Source organism: Filicampus tigris, chromosome 16 (assembly GCF_054856515.1).
Source record: "Filicampus tigris isolate MCC_2025a chromosome 16, RoL_Ftig_1.0, whole genome shotgun sequence".
NCBI lineage: Eukaryota > Metazoa > Chordata > Actinopteri > Syngnathiformes > Syngnathidae > Filicampus > Filicampus tigris.
The window spans coordinates 15,986,583-16,008,546 of NC_141232.1; the positions used below are offsets into that span (position 1 = coordinate 15,986,583).

The following is a 21,964-nucleotide window of genomic DNA, read 5'->3' on the forward strand; positions in this document are numbered from 1 at the left end:
AAATGCAGGCAGCTGTGCCACAACAAGTCTTCAGGTCCAAAGAGTCTTACACGATCAATATAAATAGTAAAGTAATTATATAAATAGTAAAGTAATAATTAAGTCACCAATAACAGACAACCTAGTACAATAAATAAATACATACTTAGACTAACAGCGTACAAAGTCCACCACGAAGAGAAAATATTTTATATATTGATCGCAGCGGGAATTTTTTTTGTATGCCTCTATAGAGTTTAATCGTGTATATTGAGCACGAACTGAAAGAAGTGGTTTATGAACACATACGAACAAAAAGAAGCCGAACATAAAAACGTTCAATGCCGTGAAATGAGAAAAGGTAGCGGCAGCAGGTCGCATGGAGTTGCGACATCTCCCGACAGAAGGAGTAAATGCAAAGGCAGCTGCCTCGATTGCGGCATAAATGAAAGGCAGCTGCCTCGATTGAGGGATACATGAGGCAGCGGCCGTGGTAGAAGAGGCAGCGGCCGTGGTATAAGCGGAAGTGACGTAAAGGCTGCCTCGACTGCTGCCGCAAATTGCTCTTGCTCTTTCTGCGGTACCTCCATCCCTCCCCCCGCATCAGAGGAGTAGAAACAACAAGCCGCCATTTTGTTTGTGCGGACTGACCGTCCGAGCGGAGGAGATAACCGAGGGAAGGAGTGACTCTGGCGACCAGTGACAGCCGCTCTGACAACCGCCGGCTGGAAAACAACCTGGCCAAATCCCGCCCGCGTTACAAAGAGAAAAAGACGTCCGTCACCGGGAAAAAGAAGGCGGCCGTGGCGAGGAAGCGGGAGTCGGTGATATATATATTTATATATGAGAAGGAAATACTTCGAGAAAAAAATCCAAGGAAGGGGGTGTTTCGCGGAGCGGAGACGCGGAAGAGGGCTACATATCATAACGTACGGGGGAATTTGCGAAAAACGGGCGCAGGGAAACATGAAAAATAATAATGCGTGCGTCGCGGAGGAAGGAAAGAGCCCACATAGACAATTATATAAATAAATTGCTGCCGGGCAGAAGGGAGAGGTGGAAAGAAAGACAGGTTTAAAGAAAAGAAATTGTCAGGATCTACGCGAAAGGGGGCATGCTCCATCACAAAGAGTCAATGAGGTTTTTTTAAGCCCCAAGTATTTTAAGGGGGGTGTCAATTATTGTGCCGATGTGGACCTTTTTGCTTCCGAAATAGCCATAATTTCCTCAGCGAGCCAACGTCAATGTTTGTCACAATATTTCCGCAGCTCTCCGCCTGCTTCGGGTTTTTGAATAAAATCTCTTTTCCTCTTCTTGTGGCCAGGCAAAGACATCACCGAGAGCAGTGAGGGGCAATGGTTTCTCTGTAGGTTTCTCTGGTCTTGCTTTCAAGCGTTTTAACGAGAGTTAAATGAAGGGAAGATGCTCATCTTGAGCACACATAAGTGATCCTCTGTTAAATCAAACAAGGCTAATTGGATCAATCTGACTGGCCGCTGATTGCCAATTAGCACCTCGGTTGCCCTCCAGAACTGTGCTAGCCACGAATAAAGTCTGCTTCAGAATCGCTTGCACCGTTTTTGTGATTTTTGACAAGTTTCTTTGGTCACGCTGCCTCGCCTGCATGTTGCAATAGGTACAATCGCGCCGAGGGGTTGCAACCAGCAGATGTGCAATATGAGCCCGTTCTTGTGGACCCAGTGCCTTGCATGATTCAAACACTCAAGTGCACAGATCAATCTCACGCATGACCATTTTAGTTTTCTCTGAGCAGACACTATTCTTATACGTCCGTGTGCAGCATTGTCCAATTCCCGCTTCCACGGGAGCATTACTTAAACCATTTCGCAACGCACCAGTTGATTGCCTTTTGGGATTTGGGAATCTGCAGCGATGTATGTCCATCTGAGGGAAATTGGCAACGCAACTGAGGATTCTCCAAGTGTTGCATGAGAAAAGCACCGCCCGTCGAAGTGTTTATCGGGACTCCCGCTGGACTCCTCACCGGAGCGTTTCAGGTCGAACTACCGGATTTCTACGCCGACTATGGCGGATAAAACTGAGCAAGCGACGGAGGACGGATCCCGGGACAATTGTCGTGTTGCAGTCCAGGCTACATGAGGTTGTCAGTGGGCCGCACGTCGACTCCACCTTCCCAGACCTCCTTCTGTTCAAATCTGCGAAGAAACAAACTCTCCGCCAGGGGAGGGGGGGCTGATCTCTACACACAGGAATAAACCGAGACGGAGAGCGGTGGAACACTTAAACATAGCCGTCTTCTCCCCTCCCGTCCCCCAAGCGGTGGGGGGACGATCAGAAGCAATTCGGATTAGAAAGCACAAATAAGGGAAACACGATTGCCCTTTGTGGATCTAAAACTTTTTTTTCCCCCTTTTTGAATTTGTCAAAAATATGGCCGATAATGTCCTGGAGTCCGGCCCGCCTTCAGCCAAGAGGCCAAAGCTGTCCTCTCCAGCGCTCTCTGTTTCTGCAAGTGATGGAAACGGTACGTCGAGATTTCGTATCCATTTTGTTTACGAGTTGAGTGTGCGTTTATTAGTTACTCATCTTGCAATCCCTGCAGAGTTGCACGAATTGGTCTGAGACAAACATACATTAACAACTTGTGTTCGATGTGTGAGTGTGTTTCTTCAAGGTTTTCGGGTGAAAATGTTAGACAGCAAACAGACTGCAGCTGACGGCACGACCAACTTTCTCCGAGTGATGTTTTGAAGCGGTAGCACCGATGCGCTAACCAAGCTAGCGACTACAAGATCCACCTCCAAACAATGGGAGAGTCGAGTCACTCAGTCGCCGTCAAAGTTAATGTTCTGCTTTAAAAGTGAACAAAATGGACGGGCGTGACCAGGCATTCGCAAATTGGAACACTATCTCAAGCACGTGCACGAAAAACCTAGGTTTACGAAATAGCTTTTGAGAGAAAGTGACGCTATTAGAATGGGCTAGCTGACGAGCTTGTTAAAAAAAAAAAAAAAAAAAAACTACCGCAGCCACCGGCTCATCTGCACTCGTTAGCCAGCTAGCTAAACAACGTTCATTTGCTCAACCGTATCGATCAAAGGAACGACGCTTTTCCACTGCAGCAATCCCCGCTGTTTGTACTTGCGGGGGGATATTTGTGATCATACGTTTTGTGCACTAGCTGTATAGTTAACTGCCAATAGACTCGCGTTGAAGTGAACAATTGTCGTAAAGCAGCTAACCATTGTTCAATACTTGATTGAAGTTGTGCAAAGCGTTGAAATAAAACAATAAAACCCTTTTTTCTTTTTTATACGGCTTCGCGTTGTAAAGAAATGATCGAACATTTAAAAAATGTCCCGTTTAACGTCTTAGGGCCAAATGGTTTTCACTTTTGTTTTACCGACAATGCCCTTCTGCTTCTCCCTCCATTGTCTGCCAGCGCAGTGACAATGCTCCGCTGCTTCAAAAATAATCGATCTTCACTTTTCTAAGCCATCTGGATTCCTCTCAATTAAATTGGGCATTTAGACATTTTGAAATAAAATTATTCCACCGTTTGATTATAGACGCAATAAACTTTACTCCTGTTTTCACATTTCCATATACTTTTTGGATGATTGGACAATAACAGAACACAAGTATTTCATAAATTCAGTTGATATGAGTAATTCTTACAACTTTATTTATTCATAGAGAATAAACTGTTGATAAAATGTTTTGCAACAAATGTTATACTTTTGTCTAAATAAGCTGTGCTTTAAAATATCAGCACTTGATACAAATTGAACATATAAGTAAAAATTACATCAATGAAGGATTTGCAAATGTGTAATATATTGTAACTCTCAGGGGTGTAAAACACAATTTTGTCTAAGACCATAATGTAGTTATGGTGGTATCCCTCTGAGGACTGTATTGCATATACACAGCAACTTGATGGATGACTTTTCACAGCAGAAATCAAGGAATTTAATATGCTGAACTTGTTCAATATATATTAAGGGCTTTGGTGACAAAACACCTGCAATATCTCTGCAATGGCATATAGTAATTGAAATTAAAGACGATTTGCAATTTTGGTACTGAATGATATTACTAATAAGAAGTTAACGTACATGATTTGCTTCAGCAGCCACATAAAATGATTTGGTGGGCCGGATCTGAGACCCCGTACCTTGAGTTTGAGACATGTTTTTAAAATGCACCCTCAAAATTGAGTGCATTTGACTTATGTTGTGCTTATTGAATTGAATTGATTTGGTGATATCATTACTTTTAAAAATGTGTTTTTTATAGACGATAAATGACGCCGTGGCGAGATTTCTGAGCTAGCTTCATGTATGGTGTTCAGTTATAAATTCTTATTTATTTATTTCCCACATGGGAAATGTCTGTAAGCCTTGAGAGATCAGACTGTTCTATCTGTTTAATCAGTCTTTCATTATTTTGCTGGCTGGTTAATTGTGACTTTCTTGCTTCTAGATTTTGGTTCACTCTTTGACCTCGAGCATGACCTCCCAGACGAGCTCATCAGCTCCTCAGACCTGGGGCTGACTAATGGAGGGGACATCAACCAACTCCATACTAGTCTTGGAGGGATTGGTTTGGGAGGCCAGGATGCTGCTGCAAAACACAAACAGTCGTCTGAACTTTTGCGTACCGGTGGACCATCACAGCAGGGTGGCCCTACTTCCAACAGTACTGGACCAGGGGCTTCCATGGGCATGCTGGGGGGTGTCAGCATTTCACCTGGTGCACCTCAAGGCATGCCACCCCAGGGCCAGCAGCAACAAACTGGACTAATGCAGCAGGTTGGGATGGTCGGGGGGATGGCATCGCTGAATCGGGCAACTGCTATGATGGGTGCCCAGAGAGGCAGCAATGGACAGCATCAGCAAGGCCTGATGGCGGGTCATGTGATGAACGGCTCATCAAGAATGGGTTACCCTGGCAGTGCAGGCATGGGTAACAACAGTAATCTTTTAGCCGAAACACTACAGCAGCAGCAGGGTGGTCAACAAATAGGGTCCGGTGGTCAGCCAGGGATACGACCACAGCAACCAGGAGCACTGAACAAGGTAAACACACTCTAAGAAGCTGAATCATGAATGTCACTTATGGGACTCAAATGCCATTACTTACTGTTGAAAAGCAAATATTGAGCCCTGAAAAGCATAACGCATGGTTGCATTTCTTTTAATTTGAACTGTTACACTCCTTGAACAGTTAGGGTTTGCTGCAAAAAAGAAAAAAAAAAACAAGAAACACTGAAGTAAATAACAATGGACAACTTTTATTAATTACACCTGAAGTTTAACCAAGGTATTTATTTTTCGATTTGGATTAGGGGGCCTCCTATTAGTAGATTAATCATGAACAGTTCTTGAGAAAATTTTCACACTTAAGATGTTGGTCAAAGTTGAACTGCCGTAGCAGGTAGGGCTGAGCGATTATGGGGGAAGAAAGTAAAACTCACGATTATTTTTGATTGGTTTTAAAATCACGATTAATACAATGATTATTTATTGATTTCAAAACTTAGTATTTATTCAACTATCAAAACTCAACGACCGGTACTCAAAACTACCATCATAGGCTCATAGCCATTCATCCCTGCACATTGGACACTTTATTCTTGGAACACTATATTCGCACTATATTCTTTTTGTCAAGTACAAAATGACTTTGTAAATATCATGTGAAATTCAATACCCTTGTAATTTCATTCTGCTACAGCCACACCTTTGCTTGATTGCATCTTTGCAAAAATTCAAACTGTGAATAAGCATCTCCTTTATTTCTTTATCTTATTTTTTTTGTTCTATTTTTATTTTCACAAGGTTTGGCAATGTGTGTTGGTATGACAATAGAAAATTTAAAACTCAACGTTTCTCAACTTTAAATATAACTTGAGAAAACAGAAAATAAATTTGGAACAATGTAAAATAAGAATATACTCAAATAATAGCAATTTAAAAGTATCATCAGCTCTTCCTGCTGTGCGTCTGTTGGCCTCTTAGGGGCATTGTGGTGCCGTGCATGCATGGAGTAAACACTTCAATGACAAGAGGAAAAGACGAAAATTTTGATTGAGCTAATATTATAACTCATTTTTCACGTTGGGAAGAACATGTCCTTCCGAGTATTGTTATGTTACCTGGATGGGTTTCCACAGTATTAGCGTGTGAGTATTTGTTAGTTGAAGGAATATCACTCCCAAATGTGGATGCTAATTTCCCGTTAGCCTGTCAGTGTGATTTAACACTGGCAAGTAGCATGGTGCATTCATCGTACTCTCACACCGCACTGTTCGGCACATTGATTGTTATTTTTTTTATCCCAGACCCCCCCCCCCCCCCCCGCCAATTATAATGTTTCTATGATTTGAAAGACACCCAAATTAAAATTGTGATTAAATTTCAATTAATTGTGCCCAGCCCTTGTTGCAAGTCTTTGGTATGGTGGGGATGTGCTTTTGTTCGACTCCCTATCTCTATCACTATTGGCCCGTTAGCCACCTCACTTGTTAAATTGCCACAGACTATCACATATGTCTGGAAATGAAAGTTATAATAAGAACTTTGTGTGTCAACAGTCTGCTTATTTGCTAAAACAGATATTTTTTTTTCTTCAGCAGCAGATCTGTTTGTCCAAATGTTGAAGAAATTATCGGACTCCCAATGGCTACGTTTACATGGACACATTTATTCGGATTAAAAGCCTGATCGGAATAAAAATGCTTCATGTACACACCCCATTCAGAATATTCTGACCCCATCAAGACCATTCCGCTCAAGATTTTATTCAGAACGAGAGAGGTGGTTTATGTCGATTGTTAATCCGATCGCCGTGCATGAAAACACTTATTCCGAAAATCTGGAACAAACCGTCTTCACTGCGCATGTCTGTGACATCAGTATACACTTTTCTATTATTCCCGGAAGGTAGTAGAAGCAGCGAGCGAAAAACATGGCGGGCGTAAGACTGAACTGGTACATTCGCAGCTCCATAAGGAAGTGTTAACTCGACATAACTGCACAAATGGGGAAAAATATGTGAAATAATGCTAACATTTAAAGTAGAAATGGGCGGAGCGATGTTTTGTGGACGCTGCTCCTTCTACTACTACTACTTGCGTTATATTTGGTCATTCTGCGCATGTCAAAATAATTTGTTACCATCGAAAGTGTGAAGCGTGAACACGCAAATCTTAATGGGCTCAATATTTTTAGTGTCCATGAAAACAGTGCATCTCATCGCAATTTTAATTATGATCTGATCAGAATAAAGAAATGCTGTCCATCTAAACATAGCCAGTGTCATATAGTAGTGGTATAATTGATCAAGTTGTCCAAACAATGTATTCATTCACATGCATTGGCTGCATACCATTCCCGTATTTTCTCGTCTTTTCAATATCTTCGTTTTCTCCTTGTCTCCCCACAGATGAATATGATTGCCAATGCGGGCCCCTATGGTGGTCCCTATGGTCAGTCTGCTGGCCAGGGGCTGCCTGGAGCAGGGCTGAGCCCACAACTCCAGAATAAGACCGGAATGGCCAACAATATGGCCAGCCAGTTTAACATGGAAAAGAAGATGCCAACAGGTCAAGGCATGCCTGGAATGGTAAGAATGATATTTTTTTTAAATAGATAATTTATTCGCTACAGTACTGCACCGTAGTCCAGAGGTCATAACTACAACCTAATGGCAGCAAGTTTAGGTCAATCCGTGCTTTGATCGCAGGCCTATTCTCCCGGTGCTAGTGTGTTTTTTTTTTCTTCCAGATACTCCTCCTTTCGCTCATGGTCCAAGACATGTTTGATAAAGTTGGCAGACACTTTAAATTGTCTATAAATGTGAACCTTAATGGGTGTTTGAGATGCACTGTTGTTGTCTCTCCAGCGTGTTACCCCACCTCTCACCCAAAATCAACCGAGATACGATGCACACTACTGAAACGCTCAGACAATTTGATTAAAGCTGAAAAGTGTATCACGATCAAGACGGGGAGAAAAAAGGTTGAATTTAATTACACTGTCAGGATCTGGTGATGGATTATATACATGTCTTCATCCAAAGAGGATATGCTTTGATTTAATCATTTGTAGTTGTTGTAGTGTGTGTTTGGGGATCGCTGGTGCTTTTCATCAGAGTGAAGAAATGACATGACACGCTGTCATTGGAGCTCACTTTTTCCCAAAGAGAAAACAATTCATGTTTGAATGTGCATAGTGAGTGTGCGTCTTGGGCTTCATCCACCAGCTAGGTAGGTAGATACTGTATTGATCCCGTAGGAAATTTTGGAAGCCAGCCACTCTTAAAAAGACATGCCCGTTCTTCTTAAGAATGTTTCAGTTTAAAGTGTTTTCATCCTACATTTAGAAAAACCACTGTAAAGTTATTTTAAAAAATGTTCAATGGGGACAGGGGATCACCAAAATGGTGCTTGCAGGCACCAGGGCACTCCCAAGGACCGCATAAGTAGGCCACAGCCTGTTGTAAAAGTATTTCAGCAGTGATGGGGCATTGTGATTTCCGAAGAATGTTGTAAAGTGATCATTTAAAAGTGTAAACACTTACGGACATTGATAGAAAAAAAGTGTTTCATGTTGATATTTTTCCGTTTCCAACCTTGTTGAATCATTGATAATTACTTTGAGAAATCATTAACATGATCAGTGTCTTCTCATAGATGAATATTTATAATCATAACCAATAATAAAAAGGTATGCAAATGAGCAAATTTGTTATATCTCAAATGTGTTTATTGAACTTCCCATCTCTTCCTTGCCTCACTGCTGCGCACTGCCAAACCATGTCCACTTGTGTGAAATATCAGGCACTTGTCATATTGCCTTCAAAAAGATGTCAGCAATCTAAAAATCAATGTGCTCTCTCTTGCCTCAAGATGCCTCAGCAGCAGCAACCTCCAGGCATTGGCAGCGTATCAGTCGGTGGAGCAGCAGCAGTGGGAGCGGCTCAGGTCGGACTGGGTGCTGTAGGGGCAGGTCCCTGCACAGCGCCCCCTACAGCAGACCCGGAGAAACGTAAGCTTATTCAACAGCAGCTGGTCCTCTTGCTCCACGCGCACAAGTGCCAGCGAAGGGAGCAAGCTAATGGGGAAGTGAGGCAGTGCAACCTGCCTCACTGTCGCACCATGAAGAACGTACTCAACCACATGACTCATTGCCAGGCTGGCAAGACCTGCCAGGGTGAGTTTATTGCAGCTAACTGCTAAGTTTTAGGGTGTTTGTTATATTGACAGATTCCCCGTGTTTCCTGACTGGCTGTCGTTAACAGTTGAACAATTGGTGATCATGTGTTGCATATGAATTTATCGATACATTCAACATTTTTGAATGTTCCGCTGCCCTATTCTCATTATTGTTCCTGAATTGTCACTGAGTCATCGTTTTCCTTTTTCTTCTTATCGTTGAAGAGGAAGTCAACCTAAACGTATGAACAAAACTAGTTGAAACGAGGCATTCTGATAAATATTGCGATTGCGGAATAAGAGTTAATCCACCTGTTTTAGGCATCTCAGGGGGCGGCCATTTTGTCACTTCTGTCGACTGAAAATGACATCACAGTTGCTCAGGCTCCAGGTATCAGCCCAATCACAGCTCACCTGTTTTCTGAAGCTGAGCCATGATTGGCCGTGATCGGAGCCCTGAGCATTTTTCAGTTTTCAGTCGAAAGAAGTGACAAAATGGCCGCCCCCTGAAATGGCTAAAAATGTGTGCATTTTGCTGCTTAACTCGTATTCCACAAACGCAATATTAATCACAATGCCGTGTTGCAACTAGTGGGCCTGCATAGAACATATTCTTGACAAAAACATGTTTGGATTGACTTCCACTTTATCCTTGCCCCTGTCTTTTTGGTCCTAGTGGCGCATTGTGCCTCATCAAGACAGATCATCTCCCATTGGAAGAATTGCACGCGACATGACTGCCCTGTGTGCCTGCCTTTGAAAAACGCTGGAGACAAGAGGAACCAGCAATGTGAGTGGTTCGCTAAATGGCAGCATGCTTGGATGTGTATGTCTGTTTTTAAACTCAGGACTTAGGGATTTTTGCATTACATGGTTACACATGATCAACCAGACTTCTTCAGTCACCCCAGGTTGATAGTCTTTTGGCTTCCCCCATTCTCACCAATCTTGTCCTCTTTATCTCTTTTCCCATCACTTCAGCTCTTGTCAGTAGTGCAGGGCTTGGTTTGGTGAACGCTTTAGGTTCAGGAGTACCGGGTGGACAGTCCAATACTCCAAACCTGAACCCACCAAATCAGATCGACCCCAGCTCCATAGAGAGGGCCTACGCTGCGCTTGGTCTTACCTACCAGGGCAACCAGATGCAACCGCAGCCACCCCAGGGCAACATGCCCAGCCAGGGGATGCAGGGGCAACCCGGGATGCGGAATCTGAATGTCATGGGTTAGTTTGATTCTTCTTCATGAATATTTTTCATATACTGTGGTACCTTGACTTGAAGTCAACCCAAACATTCTTTTCAAGAATATGTTCTATGCAGGCCCACTAATTGAAACAAGGCATTAATATTGCGTTTGTCTAAAATGAATTAAGCAGCAAAATCCACCCGTTTTGAGCCATCTCATGGGGCGGCCATTTTGTCACTTCTGTCGACTGAAAATAACATCACAGTTGCTCAGGACTCTGAGCATTTGTGATGTCATTTTCAGTCGACAGAAGTGACAAAGTTGCCGCCTCCAGAGATGGCTAAAAATGGGTGGACTTTGATGCTTAACTCATGTTCCACAAACACAATATTAATCAGAATGCCTTATTTCAACTAGTAGGCCTGCATAGAACATATTCTTGGAAATAGAAAATGTTTGGGTTGCCTTCCTCTTCAAGGTTGCCCCACTGTACAGGTCTTTCATGTGGACAAGGAGACCTACAGTCGCCGATGCACATTACACTGTTAATTGAACAGGGTCAAACACACAAATACAAAATGAATTGGGGGTGGGAATAGATGAATGGCATTTCAGTTCATTTCAATGAATACATTTGGTTTGATTTACAGTAGTGCCTTGACTTATAGGTTTAATTCATATCATGGCCTTCCTTGTAACTCAAAACACTTACCGGTATGTCAAATGACACACGCTCCATTCAAATAAATGGAAATGCCAGTAATCCGGTTCAGCCCCACAAAAAAAACACATCTTATTTTTGTAAAATGTTTTTTTAATTTAAAAAAATACCACACTACAGAATCAAACTTTATAAAAAAAAAACACACAGTGATAACATTGTTAGATATAGTACAAAGAATTAAATAGTAGGTGCCTCATTTTCACCCTTCCGTTCAATTCATTGCTCCATCTGATGTGCGTGCTTTGGCCAACAGGGTTGCGTTGTTCAGGCTAAAATATCCATATCTTAAAACTTTAACTACTGAAACTGTGATGCTAGTTATGCAAGCCCATCTATTGCATTTTGCATATTATGTTCACATTAAGTCAGCAGACCTTTGCAAGGTTAATTTATGTGGTTTGGATAAATACTATTGTTGTTCCGATACCGATACTCGTATCGGGTGGTTTCCCGATAACGCATTGAAACGCTGGTATCGGATCGGGTGCTACTAACAAATAAAACACAGATGCCGGTTATCGATACTGGTATCATTATTTGAACGCAGCGCGCATATTTAAGCCTTATCCATTATTAGCGTTATTGGTCATCGGTCTACTTATGTCTAGTTCGGTGAAAAAGGTCGCTATAAGGACATACATCGCCACATTGGAGGCAGTTGCTTGGGGGACTTTGATCCTATCAAGAGCCTGCAATTACTTTGGGGGCATGTCGGCTGGATCTTTGTCTCGAAACAAAGTATGTTGCTTTTGTTTGACACAGTACATCGATCACTAGTTTAATGGTGTAAAACGTCTTTCATGAAATGGTTTGTGTCTAGATAAACTCGTCTTTATGACTCGTCGAAGCTTTTCGAGCTCGCCCTAGCTTGCTAACAGCTAACAAAGAGACGAGTTTGTTTACAACACATCGCTCAGCAAAATGTTCTATAATGTTCCATCAACGTATATGAAATTTGTATACCTACATAATTAACAGATTAATGTTGAACAGCGGTGCGCATTAAATCTTGAATGAAAAGTAAAAAGAAAACAATAACTGATATAAAGTCATCAGATCATAACCTTGTATGTTGTGATGGTGTTAAGTGGCCACGTTGAAGATTTGACAGCCGTTGTGCGCGTCTGCTATCAAACAACTTCGTTTTTGCCTCCGGTTAATTCGAATCATTGCCAGTATCACAAAATAAAATCTCTAGTCGACCGATTACAGCAACCATGAACAGCACAGGTGTTAACCAATTTTAGAAACACATAACCGACTTCTGTTATCCCACTCACTAGACCGCCTGCCCCTCTGGCAGCATACAAATGTGACGTCATGCATTGGGTGGTCGGTTAGAATCACCGAATATATTTTAGAAGTACAAATGCTGCACCTTGCTTTATTACAAATGCACATTCATGTGAATACAGTATGTATCCCATGTCGCACTCTCACAAGCATGAAGAGCTATGAAAATAGGCTGTTTATTCAACACATGTATTTTGTGTGTATATGTTACTACAGATGTAGTGATGATTTAAATATGAATGATTTTACATCCAAGTGAGTGTGCAATCCTTTAGTATTACAAAAAAAATTGCTCTTATTTTGGATTTTTTTAAAACGGCGAGGTATCGGATGCCGATACTGCACAGCCAGGTAGCGGATTCGGTATCGGGCCAAAAAGTGGTGTCGGAACAACACTAATAAATACACATGTAATTCTCTGTGTTTTTTTGTTTTTGTTTAGTTTAACAGTAAACTTGAACAAAATGTGACAAAGAGCTTGAAGCAAGCACACGGCTTCTTTTTTTTTTTTTTAAGAATTATCACCTACCAAACTGCTGCTTGTTGTGAATTTTTCTACCACTGCCTTGCTCTTTTATCTCAATATGTTTGCTCGCAAGTCAAAGCAAAAAAAAACTGTTGAGCTAAGTCGAGGTCCCACCATACGAGTAAACTGAGTTACAAGTTTGGTCATGGAACAAATTAAACTCGTAAGTCAAGGGACTACAGGGCTTTACTCAACTGGAAGGCATATTCTTTAAATATTTCTACCCAGGAGGAAACTCAATGGGAGTGAATGGTGGCGTGCAGCCCCCAAACCATCAAGCGTCCCTGCTACCAGATGCCATGTTGCAAAGCAGTATAAATGCGCAGAGGTAGGACTACTTGATATTGGAGTCATCTGTTTAACGTTTCTTAAATCAGACCGCTTGTGCTCAACATACCAAATGTTGCTTCTATTCCATTCCCCACGTGGCCTTGACCACAGTTTGATGAATGATGGCGTGGGGAACCTGGGATCCTTGCCTACTGCAGCGCCTCCCTCTGCAGCCATGAGGAAGTCTTGGCATGAAGACATCACGCAAGACCTGCGCAACCACCTTGTGCACAAGCTGTGAGTCTGCCGAGCACTTGAATGTCTCTCTGTCCCTCATCCATAATAGATTGCAGTACTGCAATCTGAGCATTTTGTCGTGGCACCTTTCTTTGACAACCAACACTCATTTTCATTTCGTATTAGTCGATCAAAGTATTTGCTGCATTATCTGTCGGCTACCATTTTTATCAACCCGAATATGTTTCTGAACATTTTTGATGTTTTTTTTTAAGTCAATTTCACTGGTCTTTTTTATTTATTTGTTTGTGAACAGGGTACAGGCCATCTTTCCTACTCCTGACCCAGCTGCTCTGAAGGACCGGCGGATGGAAAATCTGGTGGCATATGCTCGAAAAGTCGAGGGGGACATGTATGAGTCAGCCAACAGTAGGGTAAACAAAAACAACACCTTTGTGTCCATTCGTGAGCGTGAACAAAAATTGTCATCGTCAATCATTATTCATGCATCACTGGGCTGTAACGTTCTTGCTTCTCTCTGCTACTCTTCTCAAGGCGGAGTACTACCACCTCCTGGCGGAGAAGATCTACAAGATCCAAAAGGAGCTTGAGGAGAAGAGGAGGACACGTCTCCAAAAACAGGGAATGATGCCGGGGCAACCTGGCTTGGCCTCCTCCGGCTTCCCACAGGGGCCTCTCAGCCTGGGTCAGCCCGCCATGGCCGCGGGGCAACCTCCAAGTAAGGATACGTACTGTTTTTACTTCCTAAATGGTCCTCTGTGTGTCAGTATCTATAATAAATAATACCAACCAGATTTATAAAATCTTCAAACAAATCAGGTAATCGAGAAATGTGTTATAACCGGTGGAAGTGTGGAGGAAGATGTGCCCTGATATTCTGTGTTGCTGAAGATAAAATCTGCAAAAACATTTCATCCTGTCAGATGGTCCTCATGCTGATCCGTCCATGATCCGTCCTGGAGGACCAAATCAGATGGCGAATAGGATGCAGAACCCGGCAGGTCAGTCTCTTCAACTTCCTATAGAAGCATTTCAAAGGCCGCAGGGGAGCGTGTATTGACATTAATGGTTAGATAATCAAAAGCTGGTGTTGAGTTTATGTACTCTAATAACATGCCAGCTTTTATGTGACAGAGATGGAGGCATAATGCGTTTCTTCACTCTGTTGGTATCTGATTCTACAAGAAAAAACTGCTTTAATGTACAATATGTGACCTCAGTATGTACCGGCTCGCAATGCTCTCATCTTTTCTTCTTTCTGTTGTCTCTGTTCATCCGCATTTTCATCCTTGGATGTCAAATTCTAAATGTGATGTTACTCTGAATGTTTTGTTGTGTTTTTGCCCCCCCTCCCTTTACCTCATTTATTTTTTTTTATCTCAAATCACTCCTGTTTGCCATATAGGAATGAACCAATTTGGCCAGATGGGAATGCAGTCAATGGGTCAAAGGTCGACACCTCCGCTTCCACTCAGTGCTCCCATGAACCAGGTTGGCATCGTTGCATCCAAAATCTCTATCTCTGATGTACTGATGTTTTGGTACATTGAAAAAAAAAAAAACCCCAACTAAGCTCCAAAATCACGATGCATGCAATAGAAAAACAAGAACATGCCGTTTTTGTCTTGCAGCAGAGTGTGAGTGTTGACCTAGCCCCCCTTCCAACCCCAAAATGCTTGATTATATTTATAGCTTAAATCAGACCAAAAAAAAATACTTAAATGAGATGGAATTTCATATTTGACGAACATTGTCATTGTCTCCTTTTTAGATGGCTATGGGATCAGCAAGGACAGGTCAGCCAAATGCCACACAGTTACAGAACCAGTACCTCCCACCAGGCCAGTTCCCCGGGTCCAGTCCTGGTCTTGTTTCTGGTCCTGTTGGTGTGAACCAGCCAGGATCACAGGCCGCTGTGCCGCTGGTAAAGATTTAAAGCCAGAGATCATGTAGCATGACGATGAGATCTAAACATATTCAAGAGGATCAAAATCCTCTTGAAATCGTGAAGAGGGATTGTGGCATTGTTCTGACGCTTCTCTTCTTCATCTTTTGTGTCCTCTGCAGCAGAACCAGATGTCAACGCCACCTTCACTACCAGCCGGCAGCCCTTCAGCTCAGTCTGCTACCCCCGCCCCGGGCTCTGCAGCCTCTGGTGGCTCCATGGGGACCGGTGGCGCCAGTGGTACAGGGCCTCTGCCCAACTTGCCCCCATCCTCCACGTCAAACCAGCCCAACACATTTCCTCACTGCCCACCCATCCGAACAAACTCTCCATCACCAGCACGCAGCTTAACGCCTCAACCTCATCAGACAACTCCCACATTACCTCGGTCTCAGACGCCGCAGCCGCAGACCCCGAGTACACCCCAGATGCCTCCTCAGAATCAACAGCATGCATCTCAGCCGCAGCAACTCGCAGGGCAGGCGGGGAGCTCTGAGAAGGCTCATCAGCTTCCGCAGCAGAGTCTTGGGGGTGCTTCTACCTCAGGCCCCCAGGCAGCTCAGGCTTCTATGGTGCCTATCCAGAATGCACATGTGCCACTACAGCTGCCACCAACCCCGGTGAGTATTTTCTTTTTTTTTTTCTTTTTTTTTTTAATCTACAAAGACAAGTTTTGTCATCTGACCCTCTCACTTTTTTGGGGGGGAAAATCTTTTTCTAGCAGCTGTCTCCTAAGCTTCCTGGAACAACGGATGGTCAGGTGTCTTCACCAGCCTCAGTCAGCAGCAGTACTGATCCAAGTTCCCAGCTTGCCCCACAGGAAGGTCCCGCTCCCATCCAAGAGAATATCAAAATGGAAGTCAAAAAACAGGAGGAAGAAGAGGAAGAAGGAGATGAAACCCAAGGAGACGGCAAGTCTCTGGGGAAGACGGGCAAAGTTGAGCCTGACGATAAAGCCGAGGAGAAGGTTGAGGTAAGGCTGTCCTTAATTCACAGAAGACTTTAACATAAATGTTCCCAGTCGCTTTCTTTTTAGTCAAATGTGGTGGCATGCATTTTTCATTAGTTTCTTGCAGAGAAGAATAAATCATGTCATTATCCCAGATAAAGAAAGAGAATTTATCAGAAGACGGGTGTAAAGCAGAAGCCATGGATACATCTTCATCCTCTGCGTCTTCGTCAGTGGAAACCGGGGAAGACAAGAAGCCAGAGGTGAAAAAAGAGCCCAAAGAGCAAGATGAGACGTCTGCAGACTCCCCAGCCAGCACTCAGAGCAAGAAGAAAAGTAAGTCCGCAGTTCTTATTTTTCACTCTGCTGATAGCAACCATTAATTACATAACGTGAAGTAGCTATTGTGGGAGAAGTAATTGATTTGGAGGTGCATCCTGATGTTGATCTAGCCACTGTTGGGAATCCTCTGGGTCCGTGAAATATTTTGCAATACATTAATAAAGCCTATCATTAAAAACGGTCCATAATTGCATAAGAGAACTAATGCGCCAACATAAGTTTAAGTGAATAATCGGAATGGAGAATAAATAATTTTGGCAAATAAAAGTTTGGATATTATTTTGACGTCATGGAAGTCACTCACATATGTGTCCCGGCGCATAGCTAGTGGTGTGCCAACTTCCTACTGGTAGCACTTCTCTCTAGCATAATGAATTCCTGGTCCACCAATTGCATTCTGCGATGTCAAACCCAAAGCAACAAAATTAGAAAATATACACTGACTTTTTTTTTCCAGTTTTTGTGTGGTTCTGAGGAAGATGACTGCCTCACACATCAGTCACATCACATCACAGAGCGAGATCACTTGACCTTCCTGTGACATAAAAACCTGAGATGCAATCATTAGTTTTTTTGATGTGTGACCTGATTTGTGCGTGATCAAGGAGTGCCGCCATGGTTCACCTGTTTGCCTGGTGTGGTCATGTGACGTTCGCAAGCTGAGCCCTTAGGCACACTGATGACATCTTCAGCCAACAGCAAGTGACAAAATGGCCGCCCCATGATTTTGCTGCTTTCTACATATTTCAAAATATGAAGAAATATTAATCAGAATACGTTTACACTAGTGGGGGCGCATAGAACACATTATTGTAAAGGAAATGTAAATCACACAGTAAAGAAAAAAACTAATTAGGAAAACACGCATCAATTCAAACATACATGCTGAATGAATTGCATCAATAATTGAATTGTAGTACTCTGAATTATAATTGAATTGAATCAAATCGTGAGGTGGTGAGATTTCTCCGCCTCTGTGAATGAATTGTCGGAACGTTCCCTCGTCAACGGAGTCATTTATCCTTTTAGCCAGCATCGTTCTTATCGCAGCTACACTGTTCTCTCAGTTAATTTTTCTTTCCTGCCTCCTTTGTTGTTCTCGCTATCCTTTGGTCCAGTCTTTAAGCCAGAGGAGCTGCGTCAGGCTCTGATGCCCACCTTGGAGGCTTTGTACCGGCAGGACCCTGAGTCTCTCCCCTTCCGTCAGCCGGTGGACCCCCAGTTACTGGGAATACCCGTACGTATTCGAACTAGTAACAAAACTAACCTGGTAAGGGACTGCACTGGCTGCCATTTTGCTTCAACTCCTCTAAAAATGTAGTTTTTTATTTTTTATCATATTGTTCATCTTTCAGACTTTCTATCATTTTTTCCCCTCATCTTTGTCAATGCTATTTATTGTTTGAAGTGTGTTTTGGCATAATCTGGCTACAGTGCCCTTTATTGTTTTAATTCCGTTGCATGTCAAAGGTTAAGAAAATGAGATTTGGATGTGTGTCGCCGTCCCTTCATTCAGACATTTACGTATCTGTAAATCAAAGCAACTACTCTTATGAACATTTAATTGATTAATAGAAGAACTAGATGATGAATACTGTTACACTGGAAAATATTAGTTTTTAGGTTGACACCAAATCATAAATTGAGAAATTGAGTAAAGTGGCAAATGTTTTTACCACATAAAGTTGATGTGAAAGTATTTGTGGCTAGGTAACATATTTTTTAAACGTTCATAAGCCAATTGCTTTCGTTTATCACAATGATTAATTTGCCATTTTTTCCATTTTTGAAATGGATTTTCTTTTTCTTTTTTTTAGCCTTTTGTGAATCATAACTTGTCGGCCATTCTTGTGTTCCATCGCTTGCTTTCTAGTTCAGTTCCTCACCAGTAGCAGTGTGTTAGTAGGCAGTGTGTAGAAGCGGGGCAGTAATTGATCACATTGAGTACATTGTGTGTGCCTCTCCTGCCAGACATTGTTTAATGTGAAATTGATTAACAGACCCTTTTAAACTGCCTCTCTTGCGTTAGGTTGCTAAAAATACATATATGACATCAATTTCAAACAATACATTTTGTATTACGCCGTATGCATTCAATTCTAGTTGTTCGTCAATGTGAAATATTCCACAAAGAGAGAATTCAGGGTATTTTTTTCCAAAGTGAACTCGATGACCCTGCTTTAGTAACTCACACCCCTTCTAATAATTTTATTGAATCTCCAACAAAAACAAAATTTTTGATTTGTTGATAGGGTCTGATACAGTTGGAAAACCTGTTCCTCTATATTTGCCTCACCTCAGCACAGTTGGCTTGACTTATGCCACCTTGATCTCATTGTTGCTGCCGCTGTTAATGCCAAACCACCATGTTGCTAAAAACGTAAAGCTTTGTCTGCTTTTTGCCGTTTGCTCGGTTCAGTTCTTAGTTTTGCACCCCATTAGCCTGCGTTAGCTTCAGCTGCTTGGGCTTTGAGCCAGCTACTTTTTTTTGTTCAATCCATTCAGAGGATCATAAGTTAAATTTCACTTGCAAAAATATACACTACTCCAATGAAGTTAGGGGTAACTGTATTCTGCTTTCGTGTGAAATCTCAGGATGAACATGAACTGCACTATAACCTTTATAGGGAAATTTAATGTGACCTTCAAGTCAATGTTTTGCTTTTTGGCACAGCTTGCCTTACTCTAACAAGGAGATGAATGGCAGGATTCACAACAGGTGTTTGACATTTGAACATTTCCAAGGACATCCACTTCTATGCGTTTCTGTGACTCTTCCAATCTTTCAGTGTGCTTTTTCTCAACTGCCGATTTTGTGACTTAGCTGAATGGCCACTTGATTCTGAGAACATCTCGTTTGAAGCCTCCCATTGGTGAGGTACTGTTGATCAGTCGTTAGATGCCCCTTTTGTCTTATGATGTCAAAATGTGAACAGTGTGATGAAGAGGATTGTTTAATATCAAATCTAATGGAAACAGAAAATGCACAGGTCCATTCATGGATGAAACACCTGTTGTGAATTTTGCGGTTCAGCTCCTTGTTAGAGAACAGCAAGTTGAGCAAAAAGTACTTAAAAGGGAAGTCAACCCAAAGATGTTTTTTTTCAAGAACTTGTTCTATGCAAGCCTGCTAGTTGAAACACGGCCTTCTGATTAATATTCAGTTTGTGGAATAAGAGTTAATCCACTTGTTTTTAGCCATCTCTGGGGGGGCGGCCATTTTGTCACTTCTGCTAACTGAAAATGACATCACAACTACTCAGGGCTCAGGTAACGACCAATCATGGCTGACCTATTTTCTGAAGCTGAGCCGTGATTGGTCGTTACCTGAGCCCTGAGCAGTTGTGATGTCATTTTCAGCCGACAGAAATGACAAAATGGCCGCCCCATGGAATGGCTAAAAACGGGTGGATTTTGCTGCTTAACTCATATTCCACAAACGCAATATTAATAAAAATGCCGTGATTAGACTAGTGCGCATGCTGGGAACATATTCTGGAAAAAAATTGTTTGGGTTTATTTCCACTTTAAATATTGAAGAGTTAGATGTTAAGTCCTTATCCTGGAGCCAACTTTGATAAAAAGGCTAGATGAGCAGTAGGCAGAAATGTATACGTCAGGGTGCAAAGCGAAGAGCTCGAGGGCCGAAGTTGTCATGTCTCTCTGTTTGCACACAAACCCTCTTTTCTGCAGTGCTCAACAACATTGTCCCCCTGCACCCTCTTCTCTCCCTCCTCTGGTCCAACTGCAATGCCTGGCGTCGCTGATGATGGCGCTCTTGATCCCCACCTCCCTCATCTTGGCCTCTTGGACATGCTCTCTCTTCTCACCCCCCCCTTTCAACCTCCGCAATTTCTACACTTTTCACCTCCACCATGATTTTTGAATCCGGACGGCGCCTTCTCCGAACCAGGACTACTTTGACATCGTGAAGAACCCCATTGACCTGTCAACCATCAAGCGGAAACTGGACACGGGCCAGTACCAAGAGCCGTGGCAGTATGTGGAGGATATCTGGCTGATGTTCAACAACGCCTGGTTGTACAACCGCAAGACATCCCGCGTGTACAAGTACTGCTCCAAGCTGGCTGAAGTGTTTGAGACCGAGATCGATCCTGTCATGCAGGGCCTCGGATATTGCTGTGGAAGGAAGGTGAGGAAACAGAATCAAGAAAATCAACGCAAACCTTCATTCAATGATGAATATGCCCATAAAAGTAGTTTAAAAAAAATGTCTTTCTCATTCCAGTTTGAGTTTTCCCCCCAAACTCTATGCTGCTATGGAAAACAATTATGCACGATCCAGCGTGATGCTGCTTATTTTAGCTACCAGAACAGGTAAGGGCTCATACAAGTAATAATTGGACAGGAATTTGAAAACCCTGATGATATTAGCCACGACAGTGCAACTAGTAAATTCAGCTCAAGCTCTTTTTGTATTTCCACACTAATAATATTTCCTGCATTTTTAATCACAAATGAGCTTTAATTTGGCTTCAAATGTCACCCTGCCGCCATCTCCATAGCTCACCATTTAGATTTCCCTTGTGTTGTCATTCATAAAGTGGGATTCCTGACTTGTTGCTCACCAATTTGGCTTAGCTGTTGCAGTTCCCTCCGAGGGAGCTTCCATGCTCAATACGTGACCACTTGAAGGAGTGTGGCGGTAACCTTGCTCACCACCCGAGAGAGAGTTCCCACTTTATAAATAATTCGAAAGGATGATGGGTCCTTTTGTTGCCCAACCATAATATTTCTCGTCATCCACCCTCGTGTTTTGGAGACTGAGCCCTGTCCTCCTCCACAGCTGCTAGTGGTCTCTCATGTTGCTGTAATGTTGTTGTTTACCACTGAACGTCTGATGCTAATCTTTGCTTTGCCTTGGCTCTCTGTCCTCTGTTGGTTGTTGTTCACACTATGTTCCCTCACCCACCCCACTACCCCCAAAATACCTCCATTGTCCCTGTCTGATCTGTAACGATTTACTTCACGCTTTTTTTTAAATATTCATTTTGACCTCCCTTCCCCTCCCCTTCTCTCCCTCCCTTTTTTTAACGCTTGTGATGTCTGCATTGGCCTGCTTTGGTGTGACCAATCATCCGCTCCGAAATTTACGCTCAAAATCAAAACACCTGCCCACACAACACTTCTGCATCACGATTGGCTGCTGGCGACGACCTTCCTTGCCCCCTGCCTCCTCCTGTGTGTACGCCCCCCGGCCTGCCCCGCCCTGCCCTGATTGGCGGCTGCTTCTCCGCGACCTCTCTGTGATTGGCTGTGCTGATGGCA

The 21,964-nt window shown here is 42.8% G+C and overlaps 1 protein-coding gene across 7 annotated transcripts in view; it reads left to right on the forward strand.

Annotated features, from left to right (window-relative positions):
* Positions 1–157: 157 nt before the first annotated feature.
* ep300b (EP300 lysine acetyltransferase b) overlaps positions 158–21,964 on the forward strand; it is a 31,133-nt gene continuing 9,326 nt past the window's right edge. For 2 of the 7 annotated variants that reach the window (XM_086056369.1, XM_086056371.1), the window contains exons 1-19: positions 158–2,485; positions 4,447–5,042; positions 7,411–7,590; positions 8,876–9,179; positions 9,858–9,971; positions 10,163–10,405; positions 13,140–13,239; positions 13,353–13,478; positions 13,735–13,852; positions 13,974–14,157; positions 14,363–14,440; positions 14,845–14,930; positions 15,211–15,363; positions 15,507–16,004; positions 16,106–16,357; positions 16,489–16,669; positions 17,794–17,945; positions 20,589–20,828; positions 20,925–21,013. In XM_086056369.1, coding sequence (XP_085912495.1) covers positions 2,392–2,485; positions 4,447–5,042; positions 7,411–7,590; positions 8,876–9,179; positions 9,858–9,971; positions 10,163–10,405; positions 13,140–13,239; positions 13,353–13,478; positions 13,735–13,852; positions 13,974–14,157; positions 14,363–14,440; positions 14,845–14,930; positions 15,211–15,363; positions 15,507–16,004; positions 16,106–16,357; positions 16,489–16,669; positions 17,794–17,945; positions 20,589–20,828; positions 20,925–21,013 — 3,788 coding nt within the window. In that variant the 5' untranslated portion in view covers positions 158–2,391. The remainder of the gene's footprint in view (positions 2,486–4,446; positions 5,043–7,410; positions 7,591–8,875; positions 9,180–9,857; positions 9,972–10,162; positions 10,406–13,139; positions 13,240–13,352; positions 13,479–13,734; positions 13,853–13,973; positions 14,158–14,362; positions 14,441–14,844; positions 14,931–15,210; positions 15,364–15,506; positions 16,005–16,105; positions 16,358–16,488; positions 16,670–17,793; positions 17,946–20,588; positions 20,829–20,924; positions 21,014–21,964) is intronic. The other 5 variants (XM_086056370.1, XM_086056373.1, XM_086056372.1 and 2 more) reach the window with 4 other exon arrangements.